We start from the raw sequence: 26,767 nt of genomic DNA on the forward strand, positions 1-26,767 counted from the left end.
TATTTTGTGAGTTTTTGTCGACCTTGTCTTTCCGGGTTCCTTGAGGCCGACCCATCCTTCCCCTCTCGGTGTACGATCATGTTTATTTGTATTCTCTCCCAATTACCTTCAATTAAAATTTTCCCCACTTTCCCAACGTCTTCATCCCTCCCAACTAAACACTGTGTTTTGTCTTAAATCCAATAAACCCCCAAAAACTACCTTTCTCCTTGCATACTCACAAGTCCCGATCCTTCTTCCTTTACATCCTCTTCTTCTTCTTCGTTCTTCTGCCAGCACACCATCTTTATTCCACTGAGCTGACCCTCTCTCGCCATTACCTTCACAATTTCTTCGTACAACCTTCCATTCGTGAATCCAGAATCTTTACCGATCCCTATTCACCATTCACCTCACGATTTTTTCTGCAACACTTCCATTACCTAACCTGATGAAAACTCTCTCAAACAATAATATTAATAATCATAATAATAATAATAATTAAAGCAAGTCTGGAGACGACGATGTCTCACGAGCAATGTACACGGTTCGCCTTTTTTTGACCTTCGAGGGGACGCCACGGGCAAACTGGTGGGAATCGGGAAAAACGTAAATGATAAAAAGTTGTAGTACTCGAAGAGCACTCCTTGCATACCAACTTTCATTCGAAACAGTTGAAAACCTAGGAGCTCGATGCCCAATTTATTGATTTTTTTGACATTTTCTAGGTTCATGACCTTGACCTTGGGACGAAAATGAAAAATCGAGCTCCGTGGGGCTATGCATGTGTCATTGGGCTAACCAAATACCGAAACCCCTGCCAGATTCGACAAACCCCCTCGGAGAAGATGTAACTTGAAACCGACGACCCCCTAAAAACACGTTTTTTGGGCGTAGCTCCGCCCATAATGGACGCAGCACGCCCATTCTCCGGAAAACACAACTGGATCATGATACAAACCCCACACCCTAATTTCATCAAGATCTGATCAAAACCCACTGAGCTATGCTCGGGAGAGACAGACAGACAGACACACACCCATAACGAATATAGTGGTCACTTACTGACTCGTGAACTAATAACAAATGCAGTGGTCACTTCCTGACTCGTGAACTAATAACAAATGCAGTGGTCACTTCCTGACTCGTGAACCAATAACGAATATAGTGGTCACTTACTGACTCGTGAACCAAATATATTGGTTTCCTTCTTGCCACCATACCGGAGAGCCCAGACTTGTGGAGCGCTTGAGATATTATTGTCACATGGACACCAGTGATCATTCCTTGCCATGAAGGCCTGAAGCTCTTTCAAAGTTGCCGTTGGCCTCTTGGTGGCTTCTGATCGGTCTCCTTGCTTGGTCATCCATTTTGGAGGGACGGCCTGATCTCGGCAGGGTCTTGGTGGCACCATACGCTTTCCATTTCTTAATAACGACTGTCTTGACTGTGCTCCAAGGCATATTCAAGGCCTTTGAAATATTTTTATTCCCATCCCCTGATCTGTGCCTTTCCACAACTTTATCCCGGAGGTCTTTTGAAAACTCCTCGGGGTTCATGGTTGAGCATTTGCTGTGAAATTCACTACCCAGTAGTGGAAACCAACAGGAACGGTTGATTTTATTGTGAAATCATCAGAACCACTACAATTTAAACAGGTGGAGGTCAATTAACCTGGTGTGTGATTTTGAAGGTGATTGGTTACACTTGAGCCAGTTTACAAATGCCGTTATGAGGGGGATGGACACTCATACCACCAAGATATTCTCGTGATGTGTTTTTAAATAATTTTCTGAAATTTGTAAGATTCGTTTTTCACATGGAAGTTGTGGGTTACGATGTTTAAATACAGATGTAAAAAGTCTGATTTAATGATATTTAATTCCAGGCTATAAAGCATCAAAAGGTGAAAATTTTGAAAGTTGGTGGAGACTTTCTACAGACACTGTCCTCTGACTTGTTCTCCATCCCAGTTAACATGACGTCTTCCAAACCACTGCAAAGTGCCTTCTTTGTCTCTCCCCAACTCTTTCCAGATCTTTTAACAATATTCCTCCTCTTTTGTCCTTCTCCCAGTCATCGGGATATATTTGTTGATGTATCTTTTTGTATTTTTCATTTCTCTTCTTTGCAATCGATGGCGCTGGATTTGCTGTTATTTCCATCCCATGTGTGGCATCATGATATACTCGCACCTGTTCTTGGAAATTATTTTCTTTGATGCATTGTTTGATGTCTGGATTCAGATGATGAACAAGTAAAGGCCTTGTTACACACAAAACAATTGTAAGGTTTCTCTCCGGTGTGTATTCTTTGATGTCTAGGTACAGATGATGGATCAGTAAACGCTTTGTTACACACAGGACAATTTTAAGGTTTCTCTCCGGTGTGTATTGTTTGATGTCTCTGAAAGTTCGATAAATGATTAAATGCTTTGTTACACACAGTACACTTGTAGGGTTTCTCTCCGGTGTGTGTTTTTTGATGTACCGACACATTTGATGAACGAGAAAAGACCTTGTTACACACAGAACAATTGTAGGGTTTCTCTCCGGTGTGTATTCTTTGATGTCTCCATAAAGTTGATGAACGAGCAAAGGTCTTGTGACACACAGAACAATTGTACAGTTTCTCTCCGGTGTGCGATATCTGATGCTCATGTAAGTGTGATGACTGATTAAATGCTTTGTTGCAAACAGAACACTTGTAAGGTTTTTCCCGTGAATGTATTTTTTGATGACGATATAAATTTGATGAAGAACAAAAAGCCTTCCTGCATTGTGAACACTTGTAGGATTTCTTCCCCAAATGTGTTTTTTGATGATATAAATTTGATGAAGAACAAAATGCCTTCCTGCATTGTGAACACTTGTAGGATTTCTCACCTCTGAGGTGCAACCTTTGATAAGCCAACAGATATGAAGAAGAAGCAAATCCCTTATGACACACACTGCACCTGAGTGACGTCTCATCTGTGCATATTTCATCACATCCTTTTAAACACGATGAGGAAGTGAAGTCTTTGTTGGTAACAGCAAAATTGCTTGTCTTCTCACTTCTTTGGCTCTCTTGTTGCAAGACATTGATACACCTGTCACAGTTGTTGTTGTTGTTGTTGTTGTTGTTGTTGTTGTTGTTTGTAGACACACCTCTAAACTTGTCAACATCCTGACAAAAAGTCTCTGTCAGGTGATGATCGAAAGAAACTTCTTTGTCCAATGACGAAGAACAGTTGACACGTGAAGACTTTTCAAATTTTTTCTCTGCAAATTACGAATGGAGCAAATACATCAATAAATCACTTTTACAATACTTAAACAGCACTCGTAGAGCACATAGTCTCAACTTGCACGTTCATTCTGAACAAAATTACCATTATTAACCGAACACCCAACTATTATGGCCCACTATTATCATGGCCCACATGCTCGTCTCATCCATGCACCCTATTATATCACATTGTTTCTTAGAATGGGTTATGAACGTCAACAATTTCATAATACACTCACGTCTGGTCATAGATCAGATAAATGAAGTTTCAGATTTTTCAGAGAAGTATTTCAATTTATCTAATCATGGCAGAAAGAAGACTTCACTGATGACGTCATCGTTATCACCAAAGATACCCCATGGGGAGTTGATAACACATGCAAAGTTTCAATTATTTTCGTTGAGTGGTTTCAGAGAAAATGACATACACATTTTCCCTTTAATTCAATATGGCTGCCATACCATGTGACATATGACGACAATGTTAACAATGAAAACAGTCTCCATCGGGAGTTCCTCCTAAGTTTAAAATTTTGCATCGATCGGACAAGCGGAAACATAGAAAACAATTATTAACGTGAAAATATGAAGACGTGGAAACATAGACAGACAGATACAAACGAACACAGACAAAGCGAACACATTGGACAAATACAACAGTTCAGGAAAGGAAAGAGAAACCCAAAACTAAAAAAGGAGAATTCAAAAAATAAAAAACAAACACGAAATTGGAGACAAAGACCAAGCTGTTGGTGTTTCTCCCAGTGAAATCATCCCAGTCATCCCAGTGTTTCTCAGGCAGGGTGATTCATAAACGTATGTGTTGTGTCACGCATGGGTGTTAAACTCGGCGTCACATCTGCCTGCGTCCCCCCTCCTCTCCCCCGCCACACTTTCCCCCTCCCCTCCTCTCCCTTCTCCCTCTCTCACTCCTATCCCTCTCTCTCCGATCCCATCCCTCTCTCTCCGACCCCTCTTCCTCCTCTATCCTTCCCCTCTCCTCTATCCTTCCCTTCCCTCCTCTCCCTCTTCCCTTGAATATTCCCATCAGGGAAGCGTCAGGTAGTATTGTTTCGAATCTGGAAGCCTTGTGCACACAGACTGACAGCCGTCCCAAAAGCTCAGTTATATCGGTAAGTGTGTGTTTTTAGTTAGGGTCCCGTCCCTTGTTTAATGGGTAATTAAATGTTAATGTGCTGCGGAGTTATTTTATCGATAGGATTTTGACATCACTTTCATCTTGAACAACAACACGCCTTCACCTCGCTTCCTCACACCGACGCCATTGCCTACGTGCGTGTCAGCACGTACGTGGGCGGAGTTCACAAGGGCCTGACGTCACTCTCGCCCAATCAGGGAGATGCGAGCGAGTTCCCCGGCGGTCGTCCAATGAGCACAGCCCATGCAGGATAATATTCCTCTGCCTGTTTGGGGGGCGGTCCGCTGCTGCGGCCGTCACATCCGCCCGGTCCAATCAGCGGACTTGGTGTCATTTTCGGCCAATGGGCAATGAGCGAACCGCGCCCGAAAGGGGGACGAAGGAACAGAGAGGACAAACAGTCTGCGCCTGGTCTTCTGGAGCGCGTGCTCTGGTTCTCTGCCCTCATCTCGTTGCTGGCGTGGTCTGGTTCTCTGCCCTCATCTCGTTGCTGGCGTGGTCTGGTTCTCTGCCCTCATCTCGTCGCTGGCGTGGTCTGGCTCTCGGCCCTCATCTCATCGCTGGCGTGATCTGCGTCTGGCTGCCCTGGTTCATCTTCTGGCGACCGGAGCTCCGGGATGGGGTGGACGTCCAGCCACGTTCTCATCCCTCAGCTCTACTTCCCTCCGAGCTGAAGGGATAATAAAGACGATTTGGGTCCGTTTCTTTTGGGTGTGCGTCTGTCTGTAAGTAGGAATTGTTTAAGTGCTCTTTGCTCTACATACTTGCATCTCATAGTCGGATAACTCTGCTCCTTGCGTGCTCCCCCCTTCCCCCCATTATAAATGAATCCCCTGTTAAGTGTATCAGCTCGTTTCTGTGTTCTCTTCATTGGTTTAACACGGTGTGTGTTGGGGAATTAAAGAAGGCCATTGATGCTGTAGATGTACGTTTGGTCCAACGGGACTTCGGTGACTATCCGCTCGGGTTACGCACTGGTCGAACACGCATACGGCTCGTCCCGTTCGAGTGCCGTCGAGGGTGTGAATCCTCGGTAGCTCGCCACGTGGGCCTCTCGGTATTTTGAAGTTTGGCAAATAACCCTGTCCCACGTGGTTGATTTCTTGACGATTCGCGGTCCTGTAAGGGTCCCGTACCTTCGGAGTTTTCCGAAAGGTACGATCTAGATTCCGCGTGTTCGGCAGAGTCGACTCTGCAGCTCCATCTAGCGGTCGCGCTCGCAACCGCCGATACCCGGCACACAACAGTATTTGCTGGTAAACAAGAAAACAAACACGAATTAAGTTTTATACATTACATTTTCACACTTTCCTCAATTAAAAGAGGTTATGATTAACTATAAATTTTTTAATGAGTCAGGTGCTCATGAGAGTTCAAGTCCCTGACCCTCAGTGATGGGTAATGTTGTTAAACGTGTCCTTTATGATCCATCCATGAAGGCCACACTCTGCACAGAGAGAGCATCAGTGCTGCTCCAGCAGTCTCCTAGGTTATTGGACACAATCGTGGACAGGTGACCACTCGGACACAGGATACTCAAATGGCTCAATCATCCCAGCAAGCTGGTATCACTTTGCCAACCTCAGAAGGATGACAAGCTGAGTCGACCCGACCTGGTATTAATTCAACAGCCAAGTGGGATTTGAACTCAGGACCCAAGTAATCCAAGCCCACCACCCCAACCATTAAACCAACACCAGGTATACTTTATGATATTTTACCAAAACACATAAAGAGAGTCGGTACAAACATCCCCATCCCATGACAATGGTTTCATAACAGTTCTTCCAGCAGATTAAAGGTCAAGGTCACAGCTTCAGGTCAAAATTTCGTGAAAAATTATTTTGGGTCAAACTTTGACCTTGAACTTGTGACTTCCATCCATGGAACAGAATTAATTAGTTTCCTGGTAAACTCTCACCAACTCTGTTTTACAAACAGCCGACTGATTTAGTGGTAACTAAGTTTACCCTTCACATCTTTAAATATAATATTGAATATAATTTGGCCTTAAATAAGGTTGTTACATGACGAGCTATAAACTCCCAACCTGGTGAGGCACAGGGAAGGTGTTGCATCAGTGAGCATACCTTCCTCTGAAAGCAAAGGTGAGTCTCTTGTCTTCTCATCCAGTGATTATTGTCGGGTTTTCCGTGTGTGTGTGTGTGTGTGTGTGTGTGTGTGTGTGTGTGTGTGTGTGTGTGTGTGTGTGTGTGTGTGTGTGTGTGTGTGTGTATGTGTGTCTGCAACGCGAGGCTCTACAGCACGAACCAGCGAACCGATAATTTATTTATTTACCGAAAACGATTCACCACCCACACACCACCTGCAATTATTTATTTACCGAAAACGATTCCACGATCCACACACCACCTTTAATTATTTATTTATCGAAAGCGATTCCACGATCCACTCACCACCTTTAATTATTTATTTATCTAAAACGATTCCACGACCCACACACCACCTTTAAAAATTAATTTACCGAAAATGATTCCACCACCCACACCCCACCTCCAATTATTTATTTATTTACCATTTCGGATTCTCCTCCCGACACACCACCTCCAATTATTTATATAATTACGGAAAACGATTCCACGACCCACAACCGCCTCCAATTATTTATTTACCGTAAACGATTCCACGACCCACACACCACCTTATTTATTTGTTTACCGTAAACGATTCCACCACCCACACACCACCTTTAATTATTTATTTACCGAAAACGATTCCACCACCCACAAACCACCTCCAATTATTTATTTATTTACCGTAAACGATTCCACGACCCACACACCACCTCCAATTATTTATTTATTTACCGTAAACGATTCCACGATCCACACACCACCTCCAATTATTTATTTATTTTCCGTAAACGATTCCACGATCCACACACCACCTCCAATTATTTATTAATTTTCTGAAAACGATTCCACGACCCACACTCCGCCTCCAATTATTTATTTATTTTCCGTAAATGATTCCACGATCCACACACCACCCTCAATTATTTATTTATTTACCGAAAACGATTCCCCACCCACACAACACCTTCAATTGTTTATTTATTTACTGAAAACGATTCCACGATCCACACACCACTTTCAATTATTTATTTATTTACCAAAAATGATTCCCCACCCACACACCACCTTCAATTATTTATTTATTTCCCGAAAACGAAACCACGACCCACACACCACCTCCAATTATTTATTTATTTACCGAAAACGATTCCATGACCCACACACCACCTTCAATTATTTATTTATTTTCCGAAAACGATTCCCCACTTACACACCACCTCCAATTATTTATTTATTTACCGAAAACGATTCCACGACCCACACACCACATTCAATTATTTATTTACCGAAAACAATTCCACGATCCACACACCACCTTCAATTATTTATTTACCGAAAACGATTCCACGACCCACACACCACCTCCAATTATTTATTATTTAAAGTGGGAGTGGCGTTGGAAAGTGGGCGTGGCTTATGAAAAATTTGTGTGGCTCAGGAGGTGTGGTCAAACAAGAGCATTGAGAGAAGTTTATCGGGTTTTCCATGTGTGTGTGTTTGTGCGTATGTGTGTGTGCGTGTGTGTGTGTGTGTGTGTGTGTGTGTGTGTGTGTGTGTGTGTGTGTGTGTGTGTGTGTGTGTGTGTGTGTGTGTGTGTGTGTCTGCAACGCGAGGCTCCACAGAACAAACCAGCAAACCGAAAATTTTTCAAATGGTAGACCTTCAAAAATAGAGTGTCTATTTTCCGTCATTTTTTATGAGGAGTGCCAGTTGGCAAAATATGCAAGAGGAAAAATCTTGCCAGGCAGAGGAACAATTGTATGTGAACCAATACGTCTTGGCAATGAATCTTTGTCGGTGGATCGGTCAGAATGAAAAGCATCGTATCCAGCGCTTCAATCCTAGCGGATCCCTCGTCGCCTACCGGCTTGTTTTTGTATTTATCGACAATCTTCCCTCCATAACGGAGTTCTATATGGGTACGTGGGTATGTAGGTGGGTATGTGTCATCTACTCCTCCGGGAGGATTTAACCGAGGAAGCTGAAACTTTCAGGGATTAATGAGGGAACCCCGACATTGTGTCTGTGCAAGCAAGTTCCGAATGATTCCATCAAGTTTTGAGGAAAAAGTTAATTCAGGACCCTCGGGACCCCCATTCATGATGACAGGAGGAAAACCACGGGGTAACCTTCCCGGGTCAGATTACAGTCACGTGTGTTTCCAAATGGTGCTCAGGTTTCGTACACCAGACGATGGTCTCCTTGGGTTAACCTGAGGGTGTCCCTTGGGGTGAGTGCCTGGAATGTACTTTCCCTGAGAGAGGATGATCACCTGTCTCTGTTATGGCGGACGAGCTCGAAATAGCGGACGGGCACGAAATGGCGGAATGCGACGAAATGGCGGACGGGCACAAAATCGGGGACGGGCACGAAATGGCGGACGGGCACGAAATGGCGGACGGGCACGAAATGGCGGACGGGCACGAAATGGCGGAAGGGCTCGAAATGGCGGACGAGCTCGAAATGACCTACGAGCTCGAAATTACGGACGGGCACGAAATGGCGAAGGGGCACGAAATGGCGGATGGACACGAGATGGCGAAGGGGCACGAAATGGCAGGCGGACACAAAATGGCGGACGGACACGAAATGGCGGACAAGCTCGAAATGGCGGACAAGTACGAAATGGCGGACAGGCTCGAAATTACAGACGAGCTCGAAATGGCGGGCGAGCACGAAATGAAATGACGGACGAGTTTGAAATGGCGTACGAGCTCGAAATGGCGGGCGAGCTCAAAATGGCGGACGAACTCGAAATGGCAGGCGAGCTCGAAATGGCTGGCAAGCTCGAAATGGCGGACGAGGACGAAATGGCGGACGAGCTCGAAATGGCTGACAAGCACAAAATGGCGGACGAGTTGGAAATGGCGGACGAGCACAAAATGGCGTACGAGCAGGAAATGGCCGATGAGCTCGAAATGGCGGACGAGCTGGAAATGAAATGATGGACAAGCTCAAAATGGCGGACGAGCAAGAAATGGCAGACGAGCACGAAATGGCGGAAGAGCTCGAAATGGCGGACGAGCTGAAAATGAAATGACGGAAGAGTTTGAAATGGCGTACGAGCTTGAAATAGCGGGCAAGCTCAAAATGGCGGGCGAGTTTGAAATGGAGGACGAGCTCGAAATGGCGGGTGAGCTCGAAATGGGAGACGAGCTCGAAATGGCAGACAAGCACAAAATGGGGGAGGAGCTCGAAATGGCGGACGAGCTCGAAATGAAATGACAGACGAGTTTGAAATGGCGTATGAGCTCGAAATGGCGGATGGGTACGAACTGGCGGACGAGCTCGAAATGGCAGACAAGCACAAAATGGGGGAGGAGCTCGAAATGGCGGACGAGCTCGAAATGAAATGACAGACGAGTTTGAAATGGCGTATGAGCTCGAAATGGCAGACGAGCACAAAATGGCTGACGGGCACGGAATGGCAGACAAGCTCGAAATGGTGGACAAGTACAAAATGGCGGACAAGCAGGAAATGGCTGACGGGCACAAAATGACGGACGAGTTTGAAATGGCAGGCGAGCAAAAATGGCGGACGAGCTCGAAATGGTGGAGGAGCTCAAAATTGTGGGCGAGCTCGAAAATTCGGACGGGTACAAAATTGCAGACGGGCAGAAAATTGCGAACGTGTACGAAATGGCGGAGGGTTATGAAATGGCGGAAGGGCACGAAATGGCGGAGGGGTACGAAATTGCGGACGTGCACGAAATGGCAGAGGGGTACGAAATGGCGGACGGGCACGAAATGGCGGACGGGCACGAAATGGCGGACGAGGTCGAAATGGCGGACAAAGTCGAAATGGCGGACAAGCTCGAAATGGCAGACGAGCATGAAATGGCAGACGAGCACAAAATGGAGGACGAGCACGAAATGGCGGACGAGCTGGAAATGGCGGACAAGCTCGAAATGAAAAGACGGACGAGTTTTAAATGGCGCACGAGCTCAAAATGGCCGGCGAGCTCCAAATGGCGGACAAGCACGAAATGGCGGACGGGCACGAAATGGCGGACGAGCACGAAATGACGGACGAGTTTGAAATGGCGGACGAGCTCGAAATGGCGGGCGAGCACGAAATGGCAGACGAGCTCGAAATTGCGGCTAGCACAAAATGGCGGGCGAGCTCGAAATGGCGGGCGAGCTCGAAATGGCGGACGAGCTCGAAATGGCAGACGAGCTCGAAATGGCGGACGAGCTCGAAATGGCGAACAAGCTCGAAATGGCGGACGGGCACGAAATTGCGGACGAGCTGGAAATTAAATGACGGACGAGCTCGAAATGGCGGACGGGCACGAAATGGCGGATGAGCACGAAATGGCGGACGAGCATGAAATGGCGGACGAGCAAGAAATTGCGGACGAACACGAAATGGCGGACGAGCACGAAATAGCGGACGAGCTCGAAATGAAAAGAGGGACGAGTTTGAAATGGCGGACGAGCTCAAAATGGCCGCGAGCTCCAAATGGCGGATGAGCACGAAATGAAATGACGGACGAGTTTGAAATGGCGGACGAGCTCGAAATGGCGGATGAGCTCGAAATGACGGCGAGCTCGAAATGGCAGACGAGCTCGAAATGGCGGACGAGCTCGAAATGAAATGACGGACGAGTTTGAAATGGCGTACGAGCTCGAAATGGCAGGCGAGCTCAAAATAGCGGGCGAGCACGAAATGAAATGACGGACAAGTTTGAAATGGGGAACACGCTCGAAATGGCGGGGAGCTCGAAATGGCGGACGAACTCAAAATGGCGGGCGAGCTCAAAATAGCGGGCGAGCACGAAATGGAAGACGAGCTGGAAATGAAATAACGAACGAGCTCGAAATGGCGGGCGAGCTGGAAATGGCGGACGAACTCGAAATGGCGGGCGAGCTCGAAATCGCGGGTGAGCTCGAAATGGCGAACGAGCTCCAAATGGCTGGCGAGCTCGATTTACGGACGAACTCGATATGGCGGACGAGCTCGAAATGGTGGACAAGCACGAAATGGCGGAACAATGTTCTGTCACATGTTCCGAGTTGCCAATCTTCAAAATTCGTCACAATCTTCCAAATCCTCCCAATCTTTCCAATCTTCCAAAGCCTCTAAATCTTCCAAAACTTTGAAATCTCTGCCAACTTTCTCAAAGTTAAGATTCCGGTCGTTATATGTGCCGTGTTAACTGTTTATTTTCTCACACATGTTTCTGAGTGTTCCGAGATCGGTTTTGTTTCTAAAATCGTGCTATTTTGTGAGTTTTTGTCGACCTTGTCTTTCCGGGTTCCTTGAGGCCGACCCATCCTTCCCCTCTTGGTGTACGATCATGTTTATTTCTATTCTCTCCCGATTACCTTCAATTCAAATTTTCCTCACTTTCCCAACGTCTTCATCCCTCCCAACTAAACACTGTGTTTTGTCTTAAATCCAATAAACCCCAAAAAACTACCTTTCTCCTTGCATACTCACAAGTCCCGATCCTTCTTCTTTTACATCCTTTTCTTCTTCTTCTGCCAGCACACCATCTTTATTCCACTGAGCTGACCCTCTCTCGCCATTACCTTCACAATTTCTTTGTACAACCTTCCATTCCAGAATCTTACCAGTTCTTCAAAAATACATCAAAAATCAATAATCTTCCTTGTATCCTTTCGATCTATACACCTGTAACCACGTGTCTCTCGACTCTTCCTGGTACTTTTCATCGACCCAGCAGCTTCACACTGCGTTTACAGATCCAAATTCACCATACACTTCCACGATTTTACTTCAACCTTTCCTTTTCCGAATGTTATGCAATCCTTATTGAAAATAAATAAATTCACTTTTGACTCTACACCTCCCATGGCCACATGCTTCTCCCATTACCACGTGATCTGTTTCCACCCCCTGCGTTTACTGATCCCTATTCACCATTCACCTCACGATTTTTTCTGCAACACTTCCATTACCTAACCCGATGAAAACTCTCTCAAACAATAATATTAATAAACATAATGATAATAACAAAAACAAGTCTGGAGACGGCGATGGTTCACGAGCAATGTACACGGTTCGCCTTTTTTTTGACCTTCGAGGGGACGCCACGGGCAAACTGGTGGGAATCGGGAAAAACGTAAACGATGAAAGTTGTAGTACTCGAAGAGCACTCCTTGCATACCAACTTTCATTTGAAACAGTTGAAAACCTAGGAGCTCGATGCCCAATTTATTGATTTTTTTGACATTCTCTAAGTTCGTGACCTTGACCTTGGGACGAAAATGAAAAATCGAGCTCCGTGGGGCTATGCATGTGTCATTGGGCTAACCAAATACTGAAACCCCTGCCAGATTCGACAAACCCGCTCGGAGAAGATGTAACTTGAAACCGACTACCCCCTAAAAACACATGTTTTTTGGGCGTGGCTCCGCCCATAATGGACGCAGCACGCCCATTCTCCAGAAAACACAACTGGATCATGATGTAAACCTCCCACCAAAATTTTGTCAGGATCGGATCAAAACCCACGGAGCGATGCTCGGGACAGACAGACAGATAGACACACACCCATAACGAATATAGTGGTCACTTACTGACTCGTGAACTAATAACGAATGCAGTGGTCACTTCCTGACTCGTGAACCAATAACGAATATAGTGGTCACTTACTGACTCGTGAACCAAATATATTGGTTTCCTTCTTTCCACCATGCTGGAGAGCCCAGACTTGTGGAGTGCTTGGGATATTGTTGTCACATGGACACCAGTGATCACTCCTTGCCATGAAGGCCTGTAGCTCTTTCAAAGTTGCCGTTGGCCTCTTGGTGGCTTCTGATCGGTCTCCTTGCTTGGTCATCCATTTTGGAGGGACGGCCTGATCTCGGCAGGGTCTTGGTGGCACCATACGCTTTCCATTTCTTAATAACGACTGTCTTGACTCTGCTCCAAGGGATATTCAAGGCCTTTGAAATATTTTTATACCCATCCCCTGATCTGTGCCTTTCCACAACTTTATCCCGGAGTTCTTTTGAAAGCTCCTCGGTTCGCATGGTTGAGCATTTGCTGTGAAATTCACTACCCAGCAGTGGAAACCCACAGGAACGGTTGATTTTATTGTGAAATCATCAGAATCACTACAATTTAAACAGGTGGAGGTCAGGTAACCTGGTGTGTGCTTTTGAAGGTGATTGGTTACACTTGAGCCAGCTTACAATTGCCGTTATGAGGGGGGTGGACACTCATACCACCAAGATATTCCAGTTTTGTGTTTTTAAATAATTTTCTGAAATTTGTAAAATTCGTTTTTCACATGGAAGTTGTGGGTTACGATGTGTAAATAAAGGTGTAAAAAGTCCGATTTCATGATATTTAATTCCAGGTTATAAGGCTTCAAAAGGTGAAAATTTTGAAAGTTGGTGTAGACTTTCTACAGACACTGTCCTCTGACTCGTTCTCCATCCCAGTTGACATGGTCTTCCAAGCCACTGCAAAGTGCCTTCTTTGTCTCTCCCCAACTCTTTCCAGATCATTTTACAATCGTCCTGCTCTTTTGTCGTTCTCCCAGTTGTTGGTATATATTTGTTGATGTAATTTTTTTGTATTTTTCATTTCTCTTCTTTGCAATCGATGCCGCTGTATTTGCTGTTATTTCCATCCCATGTGTGGCATCATATACTCGCACCTGTGCCTGGAAATTATTTGGTTTGATGTATTATTTGATGTCTCGATTCAGATGATGACCAAGTAAAGGCCTTGTTACACACAAAACAATTGTAAGGTTTCTCTCCGGTGTGTATTCTTTGATGTCTAGGAACAGATGATGGATCAGTAAACACTTTGTTACACACAGGACACTTGTAGGGTTTCTCTCCGGTGTGTGTTTTTTGATGTGCCGATAGAGTTGATGAACGAGAAAAGTCCTTGTTACACACAGAACAATTGTAAGGTTTCTCTCCGGTGTGTATTCTTTGATGTCTCCATAAAGTTGATGAACGAGCAAAGGTCTTGTGACACACAGAACAATTGTACAGTTTCTTCCTGGTGTGCAATATCTGATGCTCATGTAAGTGTGATGACTGATTGAATGCTTTGTTGCAAACAGAACACTTGTAAGGTTTTTCCCGTGAATGTATTTTTTGATGACGATATAAATTTGATGAAGAACAAAATGCCTTACTGCATTGCGAACACTTGTAGGATTTCTCCCCCGAATGAGTTTTTTGATGATATAAATTTGATGAAGAACAAAAAGCCTTCCGGCATTGTGAACACTTGTAGGATTTCTCACCGGTGTGCAACCTTTCATGTGTCAACAGATATGAAGAAGAAGCAAATCCCTTCCGACACACAGTGCACCTTAGTGACGTCTCACCTGTGCATATTTCATCATATCCTTTTAAACACGATGAGGAAGTGAAGTCTTTGTTGCTAACAGCAAAATTGTTTGTCTTCTCACTTCTTTGGCTCTCCTGTTGCAAGACATTGATACACCTGTCGCAGTTTTTGTTTGTCGACACACCCCTAAACTTGTCAACATCCTGACAAAAAGTCTCTGTCAGGTGATGATCGAAAGAAACTTCTCTCTCCAATGACGAGGAACAGTTGACACGTGAAGACGTATCAAATTTTTTCTCTGCAAATTAAGAATGGAGCAAAAACATCAATAAATCACTTTTATAACTTGAACAGCACTCGGAGAGCACATAGTCTCACCTTACACGTTCATTCTGAACAAAATTACCATTATTAACTGATCACCCCACTATTATGGCCACTACTATCATGGCCCACATGCTCGTATCATCGATGGACCGTATTGGTTCACGAAAAAATATTTTCACGAAAAATAGAAGTGACCACTATATTCGTTATTGGGTAGTCGATCCAGTCGAAAAATTATTATTTTTTTATATTTATTTTTTGAAATTTGTTCTACCCTTATTATCAGTTTTTCCGTTGATATGTTTGTCTGTCTGTCTGTTGGGTTGTCGATCCAGTCGAAAATTATTTTTATTTTTTTTAACAAAAAATTTTGAAATTTGTTCTCCCCTTATCAGTTTTTCCATCGATATGTTTGTCTGTCTGTCTGTTCGGTCCAGTGCTCCGTTAATACAATGGCGATTTCGCTGAAACTTGGTGAGTAGGTTCATACCATGACCTAGTTGTGTGCAAATGAGAACCGTTGCTATGGACACCACCGTTGCCTCGCAACGGGACTTTGAAATTTTTGAAAAATCATAAAAAAATTATTTTTTCGAAAATCAAATATCGGGCCACGAGCGACTGTGGGCAGTACATTCAGCCATATTGTCAAAAATTTCCAGCCGGATCCTATGAAAACTGTCGGAGACGATAGACTTTGAATGAACCCTGGTCGAAAACAATAAAAAAACGAAGTTCGTTATATCTCAGAGACTATGAGTCAGAAATACATGAAACTGGTATGGTAGGTTCATGGTATATCCTAGTTTTGTGTGAGAAAGAACCGTTGCTATGGACCCCTCCGTTGCCTAGCAACGGCCGAAAAACCTCTAAATGTGGGGGTATTTCAACGAAAAAACAATCTGCAGCATCAACCCTTTAAGCTAGAATCATGAATTTTATTGTGCTTAATCCTCAGGTCATTCCCACTAGAACGGCCCATCGCGTCAGGTTCTATTGCGTAGTCGACTACCCATGTCCGCCTCCCGGCTTGTCTGTATGTCTGTCTGTCTGTCTGTATGTCCCGAACATGTCTCCGTGGGTTTTGATCCGATCATGATGAAATTTTGGTGGGAGGTTTATATCATGATCTAGTTGTGTTTTCCTGAAAATGGGCGTGGTGCGCCCATTATGGGCGGAGCCACGCCCAAAAAGCATGTGTTTTAAGGGGGTAGCCAATTTCAATTTGCATCTTCTCCGAGGGGTTTTGTCGAATCTGACAGCGGTTTCGATATTTGGTTAGCCCAATGACACCTGCATAGCCTCACAGAGCTCGATTTTTTATTTTCGTCCCAAGGTCAAGGCCACAAGGTCACGAACTTAGAAAATTGCGATTGTGACATAAAAATCCATCTTCTCCGAGGGGGTTGAAGTATCTGGCAGGGGTTTTGGTATTTGGTAAGCCCAATGGCACCTGCATAAACCCACGGAGCTCGATTTTTCATTTTCTTCCCAAGGTCAAGGTCACAAGGTCACGAACTTAGAAAATTTCGAATTTTGACAAAAATCAGACGACCGCCCAAACTTTGAGAGCGAGGTGACAATATTTTTCATGCATAATCTTGAGGTCATTCCCCACCTAAAATCTTGAAACCATTTTCCTCCATCTCGAACACCTTGCCCGTGGCGCCCCCTTCAAGTTTGTTTTTACGCTGATTTCATTAAAGTATGGATAATCCGAGGAGTGCGAAATTCCATATGGCCTCTATATGACGTTATATTGTTCCTGGAATGTTCCAGAGGAAGTTTTGCACCAAAGGTCATAATCCTTGACCTTTAACCTTTGAAGTTCACAAAGGTAAAATTTTCAAAGTTGTGGGAATCGAACCGGGTTTTCGACCTTCTTCGACGAACTAACTCCAATAAGCTATAGGGTATCCTGTTTCCTTATTTTAATGTCTACAAAATTGTTTTGGGATCTTTTGAGGTTATGCAAAGGTCAAATTTTTAAAGTTGTTGAACGAAACTGGGTTTTCGACATTTTGGAGCTAATAACAGGTCACTCGTACCACATCATGTTGATCATTTTTATAACTTGGTCAAACATTATCACATTGTCTCATCCTTGACTTCTGAAACACCTACATCATCAAATACCGCTCGTGAACCATCGTCGTCTTCCGACTTGTTACATCACATTGTTTCTTAGAATGGGTTTTGAACGTCAAAAATTTAATTATTCACTCATGTCTGGTCATAGATCAGATAAATGAAGTTTCAGATTTTTCAGAGAAGTATTTCAATTCATCCAATCATGGCTGGAAGAAGACTTCACTGATGACATCATCATTATCACCCAAGACACCCCATGGGGAGTTGATTACACATGCAAAGTTTCAATTATTTTCTTTGAGTGGTTTCAGAGAAAATGATATACAGATTTTCCCTTTAATTCAATATGACTGCCATACCATGTGACATATGACGACAATGTTAACAATGAATACATTCTCCATGGGGAGTTCCTCCTCTGCTTAAAATTTTGCATCGATCGGACAAGCGGAAACAGAGAAAACAATTATTAACGTGAAAATATGAAGACGTGGAAACATAGACAGACAGACACAAATGCACACAGACAAACAGAACACATTGGACAAATTCAACAGTTCAGAAAAGAAAAGAGAAACCCAAAACGAAAAAAGGAGAATTCAAAAAATAAAAAAATAAACCAATGTCACCCGCAGGGTGACCCGTATCTTGCCAAAAGGTGACCACGTGTGACTTATTTAAGGTCACACTGAGGTGAACAGAGCTGCTATCAACCAGGAGCGACTCCTTGAGGAATATCTGCCGACGAGAGATTCCGATGAGAATCGTTCTGCAGGGTAACCATGAAAAATATGCGTTTGCCTCATAACGTCACCAAATGACGCCATAATGTCTCAAGCTTGACATATCTAGAAAGCACTCATCGAGGTGTTCAATTTGAGGTACTACATGATATGGTTCCTAAAACTCGAAAATTTGACCTTGGGGTCAAATATGTTTGACCTGAGGCGCTAACCATGAAGGTCAAGGCCAATCGCCACCAAAAATTAATCAGCTGATCGCCAGACCATGAACTATATTCCCATGAAGTTTGAAGACGATCCGATCAAAATTACTCAAAAAATAAGGGTTTCGTCGACTCCCCTGATTTGCGACAAAGTGACCTTGACCTTTGACCTTGACCTTCAAAATTTTATGCGCTGAAAGGGACCTCTATAGGCCTCTGGTATGCGAAGTTACAAAAATTTCCAATGATAACTGTGCTCTGCAGAATTTTTTACACGTGATTACAGACAAACAAATAAACAAAAAAAAAAAACATACAAGCTGACTAACATATCTTGCAAAAACTTTGTTTTGGCAAGATAACAAACAAAATTGGAGACAAAGACCTCGAGTGCTTGGGTGTTGAAAACAAAGTCAAACTGGAAATGATAGCAAGAAAGATAAAATAAATAAATGAAAAACACCACCGGATGAGGAAGCAAACCACAGGAGAAAACAAAATCACATGTTTGAGAGTAACCCGAAGAGATTCTTCAACGAATTTGGGAAAGAAAAAAAGGATGTGTCAACACCCCCTGAAAAAGAAAAGATGGGGAAACATTCTGGAAAGGAATTCTTGGAGATCGAAAGGAACATAACAAGGAATCAGAATGGATTGTGTACTTGGAAAAGAAGAAGCACCATGATGGGAGAGGAAATGTCCCCAGTGATTATTGCTGAAGAAATAAATCATTAAAAACAACTTCAAAAAATGCCACCAAACTTTAAAATCCAGGCCCAGATGGAATTCCAAACTTCTGGCTGAAACAACTTGATGCTCTCCACAATCACGACACCAGGACATTCAAACAACTGATCCAAGAGGAAAAGGAAGTGCATGAGTGGTTTGTAGAAGGAAACACATTTCTCATCAAAAATCTGAAGAAACCAACTTCCTCACAAATACAGGCTAATAACATGTCTACAAACAACACACAAACTTCCAACAGAAATCATGACAGAAATGATGTTCCATCACCGAAGCCAACAAGGAGATGTGGAGGTAGAACAAAAGGGCCACCACCCACGACCGAAAAAGGCCGTTGTTGAAAATTTCAAAATGCAAAGAACCAAATTGTCCACCACCTGGATGGACTATCCGGAAACTTTTGACAGTGTTCCACATCCATGGATGATAAAATGCGTGTAAATATACAAAATCAATCCCAATAAATCAAACTGATTGAGAAAGCAATGGAACTCTGGAATACCACGATGATAGTGCAGCACCAGAAGGAAATATCGAAATTCCAGATGTAAAGATATGGCATGGGATCTTCCAGGGAGACAGTCTTTCCCCCTTCTTGTTTTGTCTTGCTCTGGACCCACTGATTAACCTCATCAACAAACATGGACTGGATACACCCTAACAACCAACAGAAGACCATCCAAAGAAACAGGAAAGGTGACACACTGACGATACGTGGATGATTTAAAGCTCTTCCTGACCCAGCTGTTTTATCTGTTGAAAGTCTGCTTGCGTCATGTGGAAGAAAATAATTACATTTATGTACTCTAAATTGTAATCGTGGCTGGTGTTTTATAAATTTAATTTTTATGCTATAAGTCGAATTGGCTGTCAGTTATGCTTCCCTTTAGCCAAGAGTCTTTTTCCCTAAATGGTGATAAAAAGAATGGTTTGTTCTGGAACAAAGTGACCTGGGTTGATAGCACCAATGTTGTTATGATAACATCGTTTGCTTTTCACCGAGAAGACACGTATTGCATTTTGGAGTTATTTGGCTAATGTTTCACAGCCCCTTCCACTCTCCCGTGAAAGCATATAAATACCAGAAATTGTAATCTTGTTTTAGTGGAAGCACGTGAGGATGTATACCATCTCAGTGGGTTGTACTCCAAGAGAGTGCAAGCACGTGAGGATGAAAACCATCTCAGTGGGTTGTACTCCAAGAGAGTGCAAGCACGTGAGGATGTATACCATCTCAGTGGGTTGTACTCCAAGAGAATGCAAGCACGTGAGGATGTATACCATCTCAGTGGGTTGTACTCCAAGAGAGTGCAAGCACGTGTGGATGTATACCATCTCAGTGGGTTGTACTCCTTGGGACTGGCCAAGTACCAAGTATAATAAAACTCTCTGATGTAATGTACATTGACGTTGTGGCAAGTGAATTGATCGGCGTCTGTCATTTGAATAACAGGATTTGCATCGAGTCGGTTAAACGGTTAATTAAAAGTAAATATAGGACCAAATAAAACGTTAGGCAAAACTTCCACAACAGTCACAATAACACCAACCAAGGCTGAACTGGCCAGAGGCATGACTACCACACGAGGAAACACCGACAACGCTGCCAAAGCGGACTCAGCAATGGCAACAAAACGAGTTATGAGACTCTGACAGCAGCTGCAGTGGCCTTGGCAACAATAAACAACTCTTAATGTGAGAGGCACCGACAGTGAGGAGGATATGAAATACTGACAGTTTGGGTCAGGAGACAGGAGAGAGGAATAATGTCGAAGACGAAACGGAGGAGGCAAAGGAGAGAAAGGCTGTCTCCTGAACTACTCAATTTATTGTGGTGCAAGAAAGGCACATTCTCTGCATTTCATGTGACAAAGTTAATTTTAAAACTTCCTCAAACAGTAAAGGAGGAATCTGGAGTCCACGGTATACTGAGAGTGGGATACTTCAGCGACCACATTCACTGACGACAAAGAACCAACTTCACCCCGCTAAATGTTGCTCTAATCTCCTGGTCGGTCTACTCGTCAAATCTACTTCCCTGCTGTTGTCTTGGAGATGAGTTCAAAGTAGGCATCTCCTTGCTGGCCTCATCGAAAAGGCATCCTGTCAGTTCCTCCACTCTCTCCTCACGTGCTTCCAGTCAAGTATTGTCCTTCATAGCTTGGAGAACCCCAATTCAACCTCCCTCTGAGACAGTTTGATATGTGGACTACGGTTGTTCTCCATGTTGGGGTGTTACAAAGCTTTCACCCTCTGAGGACTTTTGTGACACAATTGGCCTGTCGGATTCATCCGATGTGCACCAACTGGACAAAATCTTATGAACATGATCACAGCCAACCTTTCACCCATTTATAACCTGCTGTGGTATATTGTTGTGGTTACCAAATTCGCAAACCACCATTCAGGTCCCTTAGGTGAGATATCTCGGTAAGTACATGTGTAGTTAGGCCCAAACCCGTTGTCTAGTGGGAATACATGTCATTTATGCGTGCTGCGACTCTTCAGGATAGCCGTTTTTCTTTTACTATCTTTAATTTGGACCAACCGCCATTGTTACCACCACCAACCACCGCTTCACCACAACCGCCACGACCTTCACGTCACACCTCGCAACCGTCGCATCGCCACCGTTCTTGCGCCGCCTGTGGGTACCGGTGTTGGACTCGTGCAGGGCGCGCGCCGAACAGCGTGTACAAAATCACGGATTTTGTGCTTCAAAAACGGATCAAAAACGACACACGCCCACTTTTTGCCGTCCAATCGGTGAGCGAGGGGCGAATTGGCCCCGCCCCCAGGGCGTTGGAGGGCGATCGATATATGCAAATTTATGGATCAAAAAGCATTCACGCCCACTTTTTCTCGGGCCAATGGGGAGCGAGGTGAAAGGTCGAAGGGAGGGGGTCAAAGATGAAGGGCGAAGCTCCGGGGCTGATAAAACGACCGTGTTCGTCAGTCTAGTGGAGTAGTAGAGTCGAGAGGGAACAGAGAGTTAAGACTTCGCGGGCGGTGGAGTTGGCAAGAAGGAGCTGGTCGTCGTGTGCGTTGGAGTCGGAGCGGAGGGGACGGAGCTGTGGAGAGGCGGCGAGGGCAGACGAGGGGTGCTCGCGTCGTGCAGGGAGCTGCACCCCAGGGAGGCCGACAGCGCGACCTGGCCGAGGTGGAGACGCTCGTCGCGGGGCAATAAAAATCCTCTATACCCCGAGCATCAGCAACCCCCTCCTGTTTCCCCCCGCGCTGAGATAGTGCGACCAAGGGGGCCCCTTTCCCACCCCCTACCAGACACTGCCCGCGAGGCCCGCGGAGTTGAGGCACCATCGCCGCTCCGCGTCTCATCACCAGACGGGTAGGCCCGACCCGGTCTCGGCCTCAGGCCCGCCTCATCCTTGAGGGTATTCTTTCCTTGGTTTTGGGTATGTGTTGTCGGCGCCGTCTGTGAAGTACAATTGTATAAGTGTTGCCGTGTGCTCGTGTAATCGGTATTAGATCTGCATTGTCGCATTTGCTTTTTGTGTAAATTGCATTGTGTTTTTCTTTTCTGTGTGCTTTTGGTGGAATTGAATATGTGTGCTTTCCGTTCGTCGCGAATAAATGTGCTTTGTGTTGAACTGTTTCCCGCTTCGCTTCGTCATTTCCTTCATTGAATCCTCATCTTGCTTCACGTAAAGGGTTGGTAGTGGGCTGAATACGCCCATTAATCGAACCGTCGAGGTCGACGATAACACCGCTCGGTTATCCCGATAGTACGGAACGGGTCGCTTAAGTGGCCCGTGTCTGAAGTCGACCTGCGGCGAGGTGCGATCGCCCGGTCTACCCTCCGCGTGGGTACTTAGGTAGGTCGAATTTGGCGAGCAACCCTATCCCACGCGGGGGCTGATTGGCTCGATCGCGGTGAGACCGAAAGGTCCACCCGTGACTGGTTACCGGCGTTAGTCCGAGAGGGTCACGACTGGATTGTCCGTCCGGTGGGCGACGTGCCGCGATTCGAGTTACGTGGCCGTCAGCACGCCGGCGGGCGCGAATCCGTAACAATATTTTACAAACTGGTTACCTGAGATAAGTTTTCACCTTAAGGGTCGTGAGTTGAAGACTCTGATCGACACAATTATATCCCATAATGACAAATTGAAAACATGTTTTTGGAAACTTTTACAAAAAACTGAAATGTCTTACAATATTAAGTATTCAACCCCTTTGCTCTGGCATTCCAAATTGAGCTCAGGGCATCCAATTTCCTTTGATCATCCTTGAGATGTCTCCACAACTTTATCCCTCGTATCTCTCCCTGGTCAATCCCTCCTCCGGTATGGCAGACCTGAGCCTCATCCTGGTGGAGGAGTTGCTCTTTTCATTAAAGACTCGATTCCTCACTCTCCATGGACTGCCCTCTCTCCCCCACACCCCCAGGAATACTTCTGACTACGGCTTCCCTCCACTCCCACCTCATGTATATATGTGTGTTGTTCCGTCCACCAAACTGATGACTCCATTTACACCTCACTCTCCGAAAACATGGACCAACTTCTATCCTCTCATCCGATCTCTCTCTTCCTCATATGGGGTGAGTTCAACTGCCATCATGCCAGTTGGTTGGTTGTGGGTACCTCCATCACCTGCCATGATACTTCAAAAAAAGACTTCTGCGACTCATTGCGACTGACTCAATCGGTCAACTTCCCGACCGGGATCTCAACCAATGGGCCTCCATCTCTTCGGGATCTGATTTCGACCAATTTCCCTGAAAATATCTGTTGTTCTTTTTTCCGCTCCAATCGGTTCATCTGACCACATGCTTGTCAATGTTCTGTGGTTCTCTAATAACAGCCAGACATCTCGCTCTACTTCCTCTCCTGTTGCAGTCAACATGTGGCCCTCAATGGAGTTCTTTCATCCCCTCTTCCTGTCCAGGCTGTAGTTCCTCAAGACAGCGTTCTGGGCCCTGTTCTTTTTTCTGATTTTCATCATTGATCTCTCCGACTCTCTGGAAAATCCTCTTTATCTCTTTGCTGATGACTCCACCCTCTGCCGTACCATCTGTCATCCCTCAGACCGGCAAGCAGCAGCTTCTTCACTCACGGCAGAACTGGATAAAATCACAAACTGGTCCAACACGTGGAACATGTCTTTCAATCCTGACAAATCTCACACTCTCACTATGTCTCCCTGAAAGGACTGTCTGGAACCCCCACCCCCATTCCCCCCCCCGCCCTCCCATCTACTTCCTCAACAATCATCTTCTTGAAGAAGTCCTTTCACTCAAGCTTCTGGGTCTCACAATCTGCCATAACCAGAAACCCACATTTCCAAACTGGCCTCCAAAGCCAGTCGCCGACTGGGCATCCTCCGTCGTACAAAGTCCTTCTTCAGCCCACCTGAGCTCCTGACCACATGCAAATCTATCATCCGCAGCCTGATGGAGTGCTGCTCTTCTCTCTGGGCTGGTGCTCCCACCTCTCACCTTTCTCGGCCTCACGCTGTGGAAACCAAGGCATTTAGGATCATTGGCATCTCCCGCGGTGAGGCTGAGTATTTGCGCCTTTCATTCTCTCACCGCAGGCATGTCAGTGGTCTTTCTGTGTTCTACCATCTCCTCTCCGGTCTCGCCACCCCGCTTGTTCTACAATGTGTGTCCCCCCCCATATTTCCGCAGGGTGCCCAAGGTCCGCCAACAACCCCCTTCTGGAAAAACTGCCCAAACCAAGAATCACTGCTCACCTTCACTCTTTCATTCCTCTTTTTCCCGCCTTTGGAACAAACTCCCACACTCTCCTCAATCACACTGTTCCCTCCAGGTATTCAAAACAGCTGTTCATCACCACCTCTTATCTTCCCTCATCCAAAACCACTGCCTTTTCTCCCCCCGTTAATCCACCCCAAACCCACCTCCTTCAAATTCCCGGCTTTCCTTCCTGAAAGTCTCTGTAGTGTCCATCTTGCAAACCTCGTGTTCCCCGCTCCATCCCTCACCCGACCACAGATCTCCAAATGTCTCTGTTCGCCATTGTTTTGTCTTTCCTTCACCTACCCCCCCACCCCCTTGTTGTGCGTTGTGTGTTCACTCTCATACGAGCCTTGACAATGTGTACAAAAAAAGAAAACTTGATTGGAGTCCACCTGTGGCCAATTCAAATGATTGGACATTATTTCGAAAAAGAAACACACCTTTCTCGATGAGGTCCCACAGTTGACAGTGGAGGTCAGAGCAGAAACTCTTCCATGAAGTCCACGAAACTGTCCGTATAACTCCGAGATAAAATTGTGAGGAGGCGTAGATCTGGGGAAGGGTATGAAATCAATTTCTAGTGTTGAACGGTCTCAAGAGCACAGTGAGCTCTATCATCAGGAAATGGAAAGAATATGAACTACCAGTCCAGGAGGGGGTGGACGTCCAGCCGCACGCTCGCGGCCAGGTAGCCTGCCACGTTCTCGTCCCTCAGCTCGACTTCCCTCCGAGCCGAAGGGATAATAAAGACTATTTGGATCCGTTTCTTTTGGGTGTGCGTCTGTCTGTGGGCCCGTCTGTAAGTAGGAATTGTTTAAGTGCTCTTTGCTGCACATACTTGCATCTCTTACAGTCGGATAACTCTGCTCCTTGCGTGCTCCCCCCTTCCCCCCATTATAAATAAATCCCCTGTTAAGTGTGTCAGGTCGTTTCTGTGTTCTCTTCATTGGTTTAACACGGTGCGTGTTGGGGAATTAAAGAAGGCCGTTGCTGCTGCAGATGTACGTTTAGGCCGTGGGCTGTCCGCCGCTATCGTTCCCTTTCGTTCCGTGAAAAGGGTGCGACTTATTTTCACTCACAATATGGTCTAAATGATATTTGCTGTAACGTGTAAAAGTTCTCCATGTGAACAACGCCCAAGTCTGAGCATTAATTAGAAGTTACACGCACTATTTTTCAAAGTGTAATCGGCGATGAACTGCGTACGTTGGCCGAGAAGTCGGCCAGCTGGCGTAGCAATATCAGCTGTAACCAATCAGCAGCCGTATTTTTGTAAACACGGGTACTACGTGTACTGTCATGGCAGCTTCCACGTCGGCCTTAACTTAGTGACGTCCCGAGCACAATCCCAGGAGAAGTCTCCTTCATGGTGCGTTTTGCATCCGTCATCGGTACAAGAACACAATGTATGTCCATTTACTGAGGTTAGATGGTGTAAATATCGCGAGTGCTTGGGAGAATGGCTCGATTTACCCGGGGAAAGGGGTGACATCGCCCGGTCGCGTTATCACAGCCATGCTGGCATTGGCTTCACCAATATTCCACCGAGTGCTGGTTACCATCCGACGTGCTACAGACGGTTCACCGATAAAAAGAGACGGCTTGCGAGTAAGAAACGATGCTTGCATGTTTTTGAGGGAGCTACTGAAGTATCTGCAGTCGATGCTTCTGTTCAAAAGCCTGGTGTGCTGTCATCACCAAAGAAGAGTCTGCGATCAGGATCGGCATTGCCAATCTCTTCACAAGGCCACATCCTCCCACGTATTTGCATCATTTGCAAGAAAGAGTCACGTTATCTTTACCGAGTCCACGGGCCAAAGCGTGATAAACTAGTTAAAGCTGAAACACTCACAGCAGGTACGTACCCAGCTATTTGTAATGAGCTCAATCAAATTTGATCATTTTGATTTGCCATTCTGTCTGTGTACGACAAGTTTGTTGAAGAGCAAAGGAAGTTTCATCCCACCTTCGATTTCTGGACGTCATACTTGGAGATGGTGACTGAATTGCTCCTTTTCATTCGAGCCCCTCGGGAATCCAACTGGGAGCTCCATCTCGCTGCAACCAGATCTATGTTGCCATGGTTTTTTTCGTACGATCAAGTACATTATTCCCGATATTTGATGGCTTATTGGGTTGAAAT

At 45.2% G+C, this 26,767-nt stretch overlaps 1 protein-coding gene, 1 long non-coding RNA gene and 1 pseudogene across 4 annotated transcripts in view; 1 reads left to right on the forward strand and 2 right to left on the reverse strand.

Annotated features, from left to right (window-relative positions):
- On the reverse strand, positions 1-13,361 carry LOC147007262 (uncharacterized; annotated as a pseudogene). The gene is made up of 2 exons (XR_015054323.1): positions 13,127-13,361; positions 1-3,242 (listed from the first exon to the last, which is right to left on the reverse strand). The product of XR_015054323.1 is annotated as an uncharacterized LOC147007262 (transcript).
- LOC147007263 (uncharacterized) overlaps positions 13,127-26,767 on the reverse strand; it is a 20,658-nt gene continuing 7,017 nt past the window's right edge. The window contains exons 4-5 of one of the 2 annotated variants that reach the window (XM_085867469.1): positions 25,065-25,176; positions 13,127-15,089 (exon numbers count right to left, since the gene is read on the reverse strand). In XM_085867469.1, coding sequence (XP_085723595.1) covers positions 14,152-15,089; positions 25,065-25,176 — 1,050 coding nt within the window. In that variant the 3' untranslated portion in view covers positions 13,127-14,151. The remainder of the gene's footprint in view (positions 15,090-25,064; positions 25,177-26,767) is intronic. The other variant, XM_085867468.1, reaches the window with a different exon arrangement.
- Positions 25,849-26,767, forward strand: part of LOC147007264 (uncharacterized) — a 3,976-nt gene continuing 3,057 nt past the window's right edge. The window contains exon 1 of the long non-coding RNA XR_015054324.1: positions 25,849-25,993. This is a non-coding gene — a long non-coding RNA (uncharacterized LOC147007264). The remainder of the gene's footprint in view (positions 25,994-26,767) is intronic.

Source organism: Eptatretus burgeri, unplaced genomic scaffold (genome assembly GCF_056783735.1).
Source record: "Eptatretus burgeri isolate ZD-2024b unplaced genomic scaffold, Ebu_testis_v1 Ebu_testis_scaffold_360, whole genome shotgun sequence".
In the NCBI taxonomy this organism is placed as follows: Eukaryota; Metazoa; Chordata; class Myxini; order Myxiniformes; family Myxinidae; genus Eptatretus; species Eptatretus burgeri.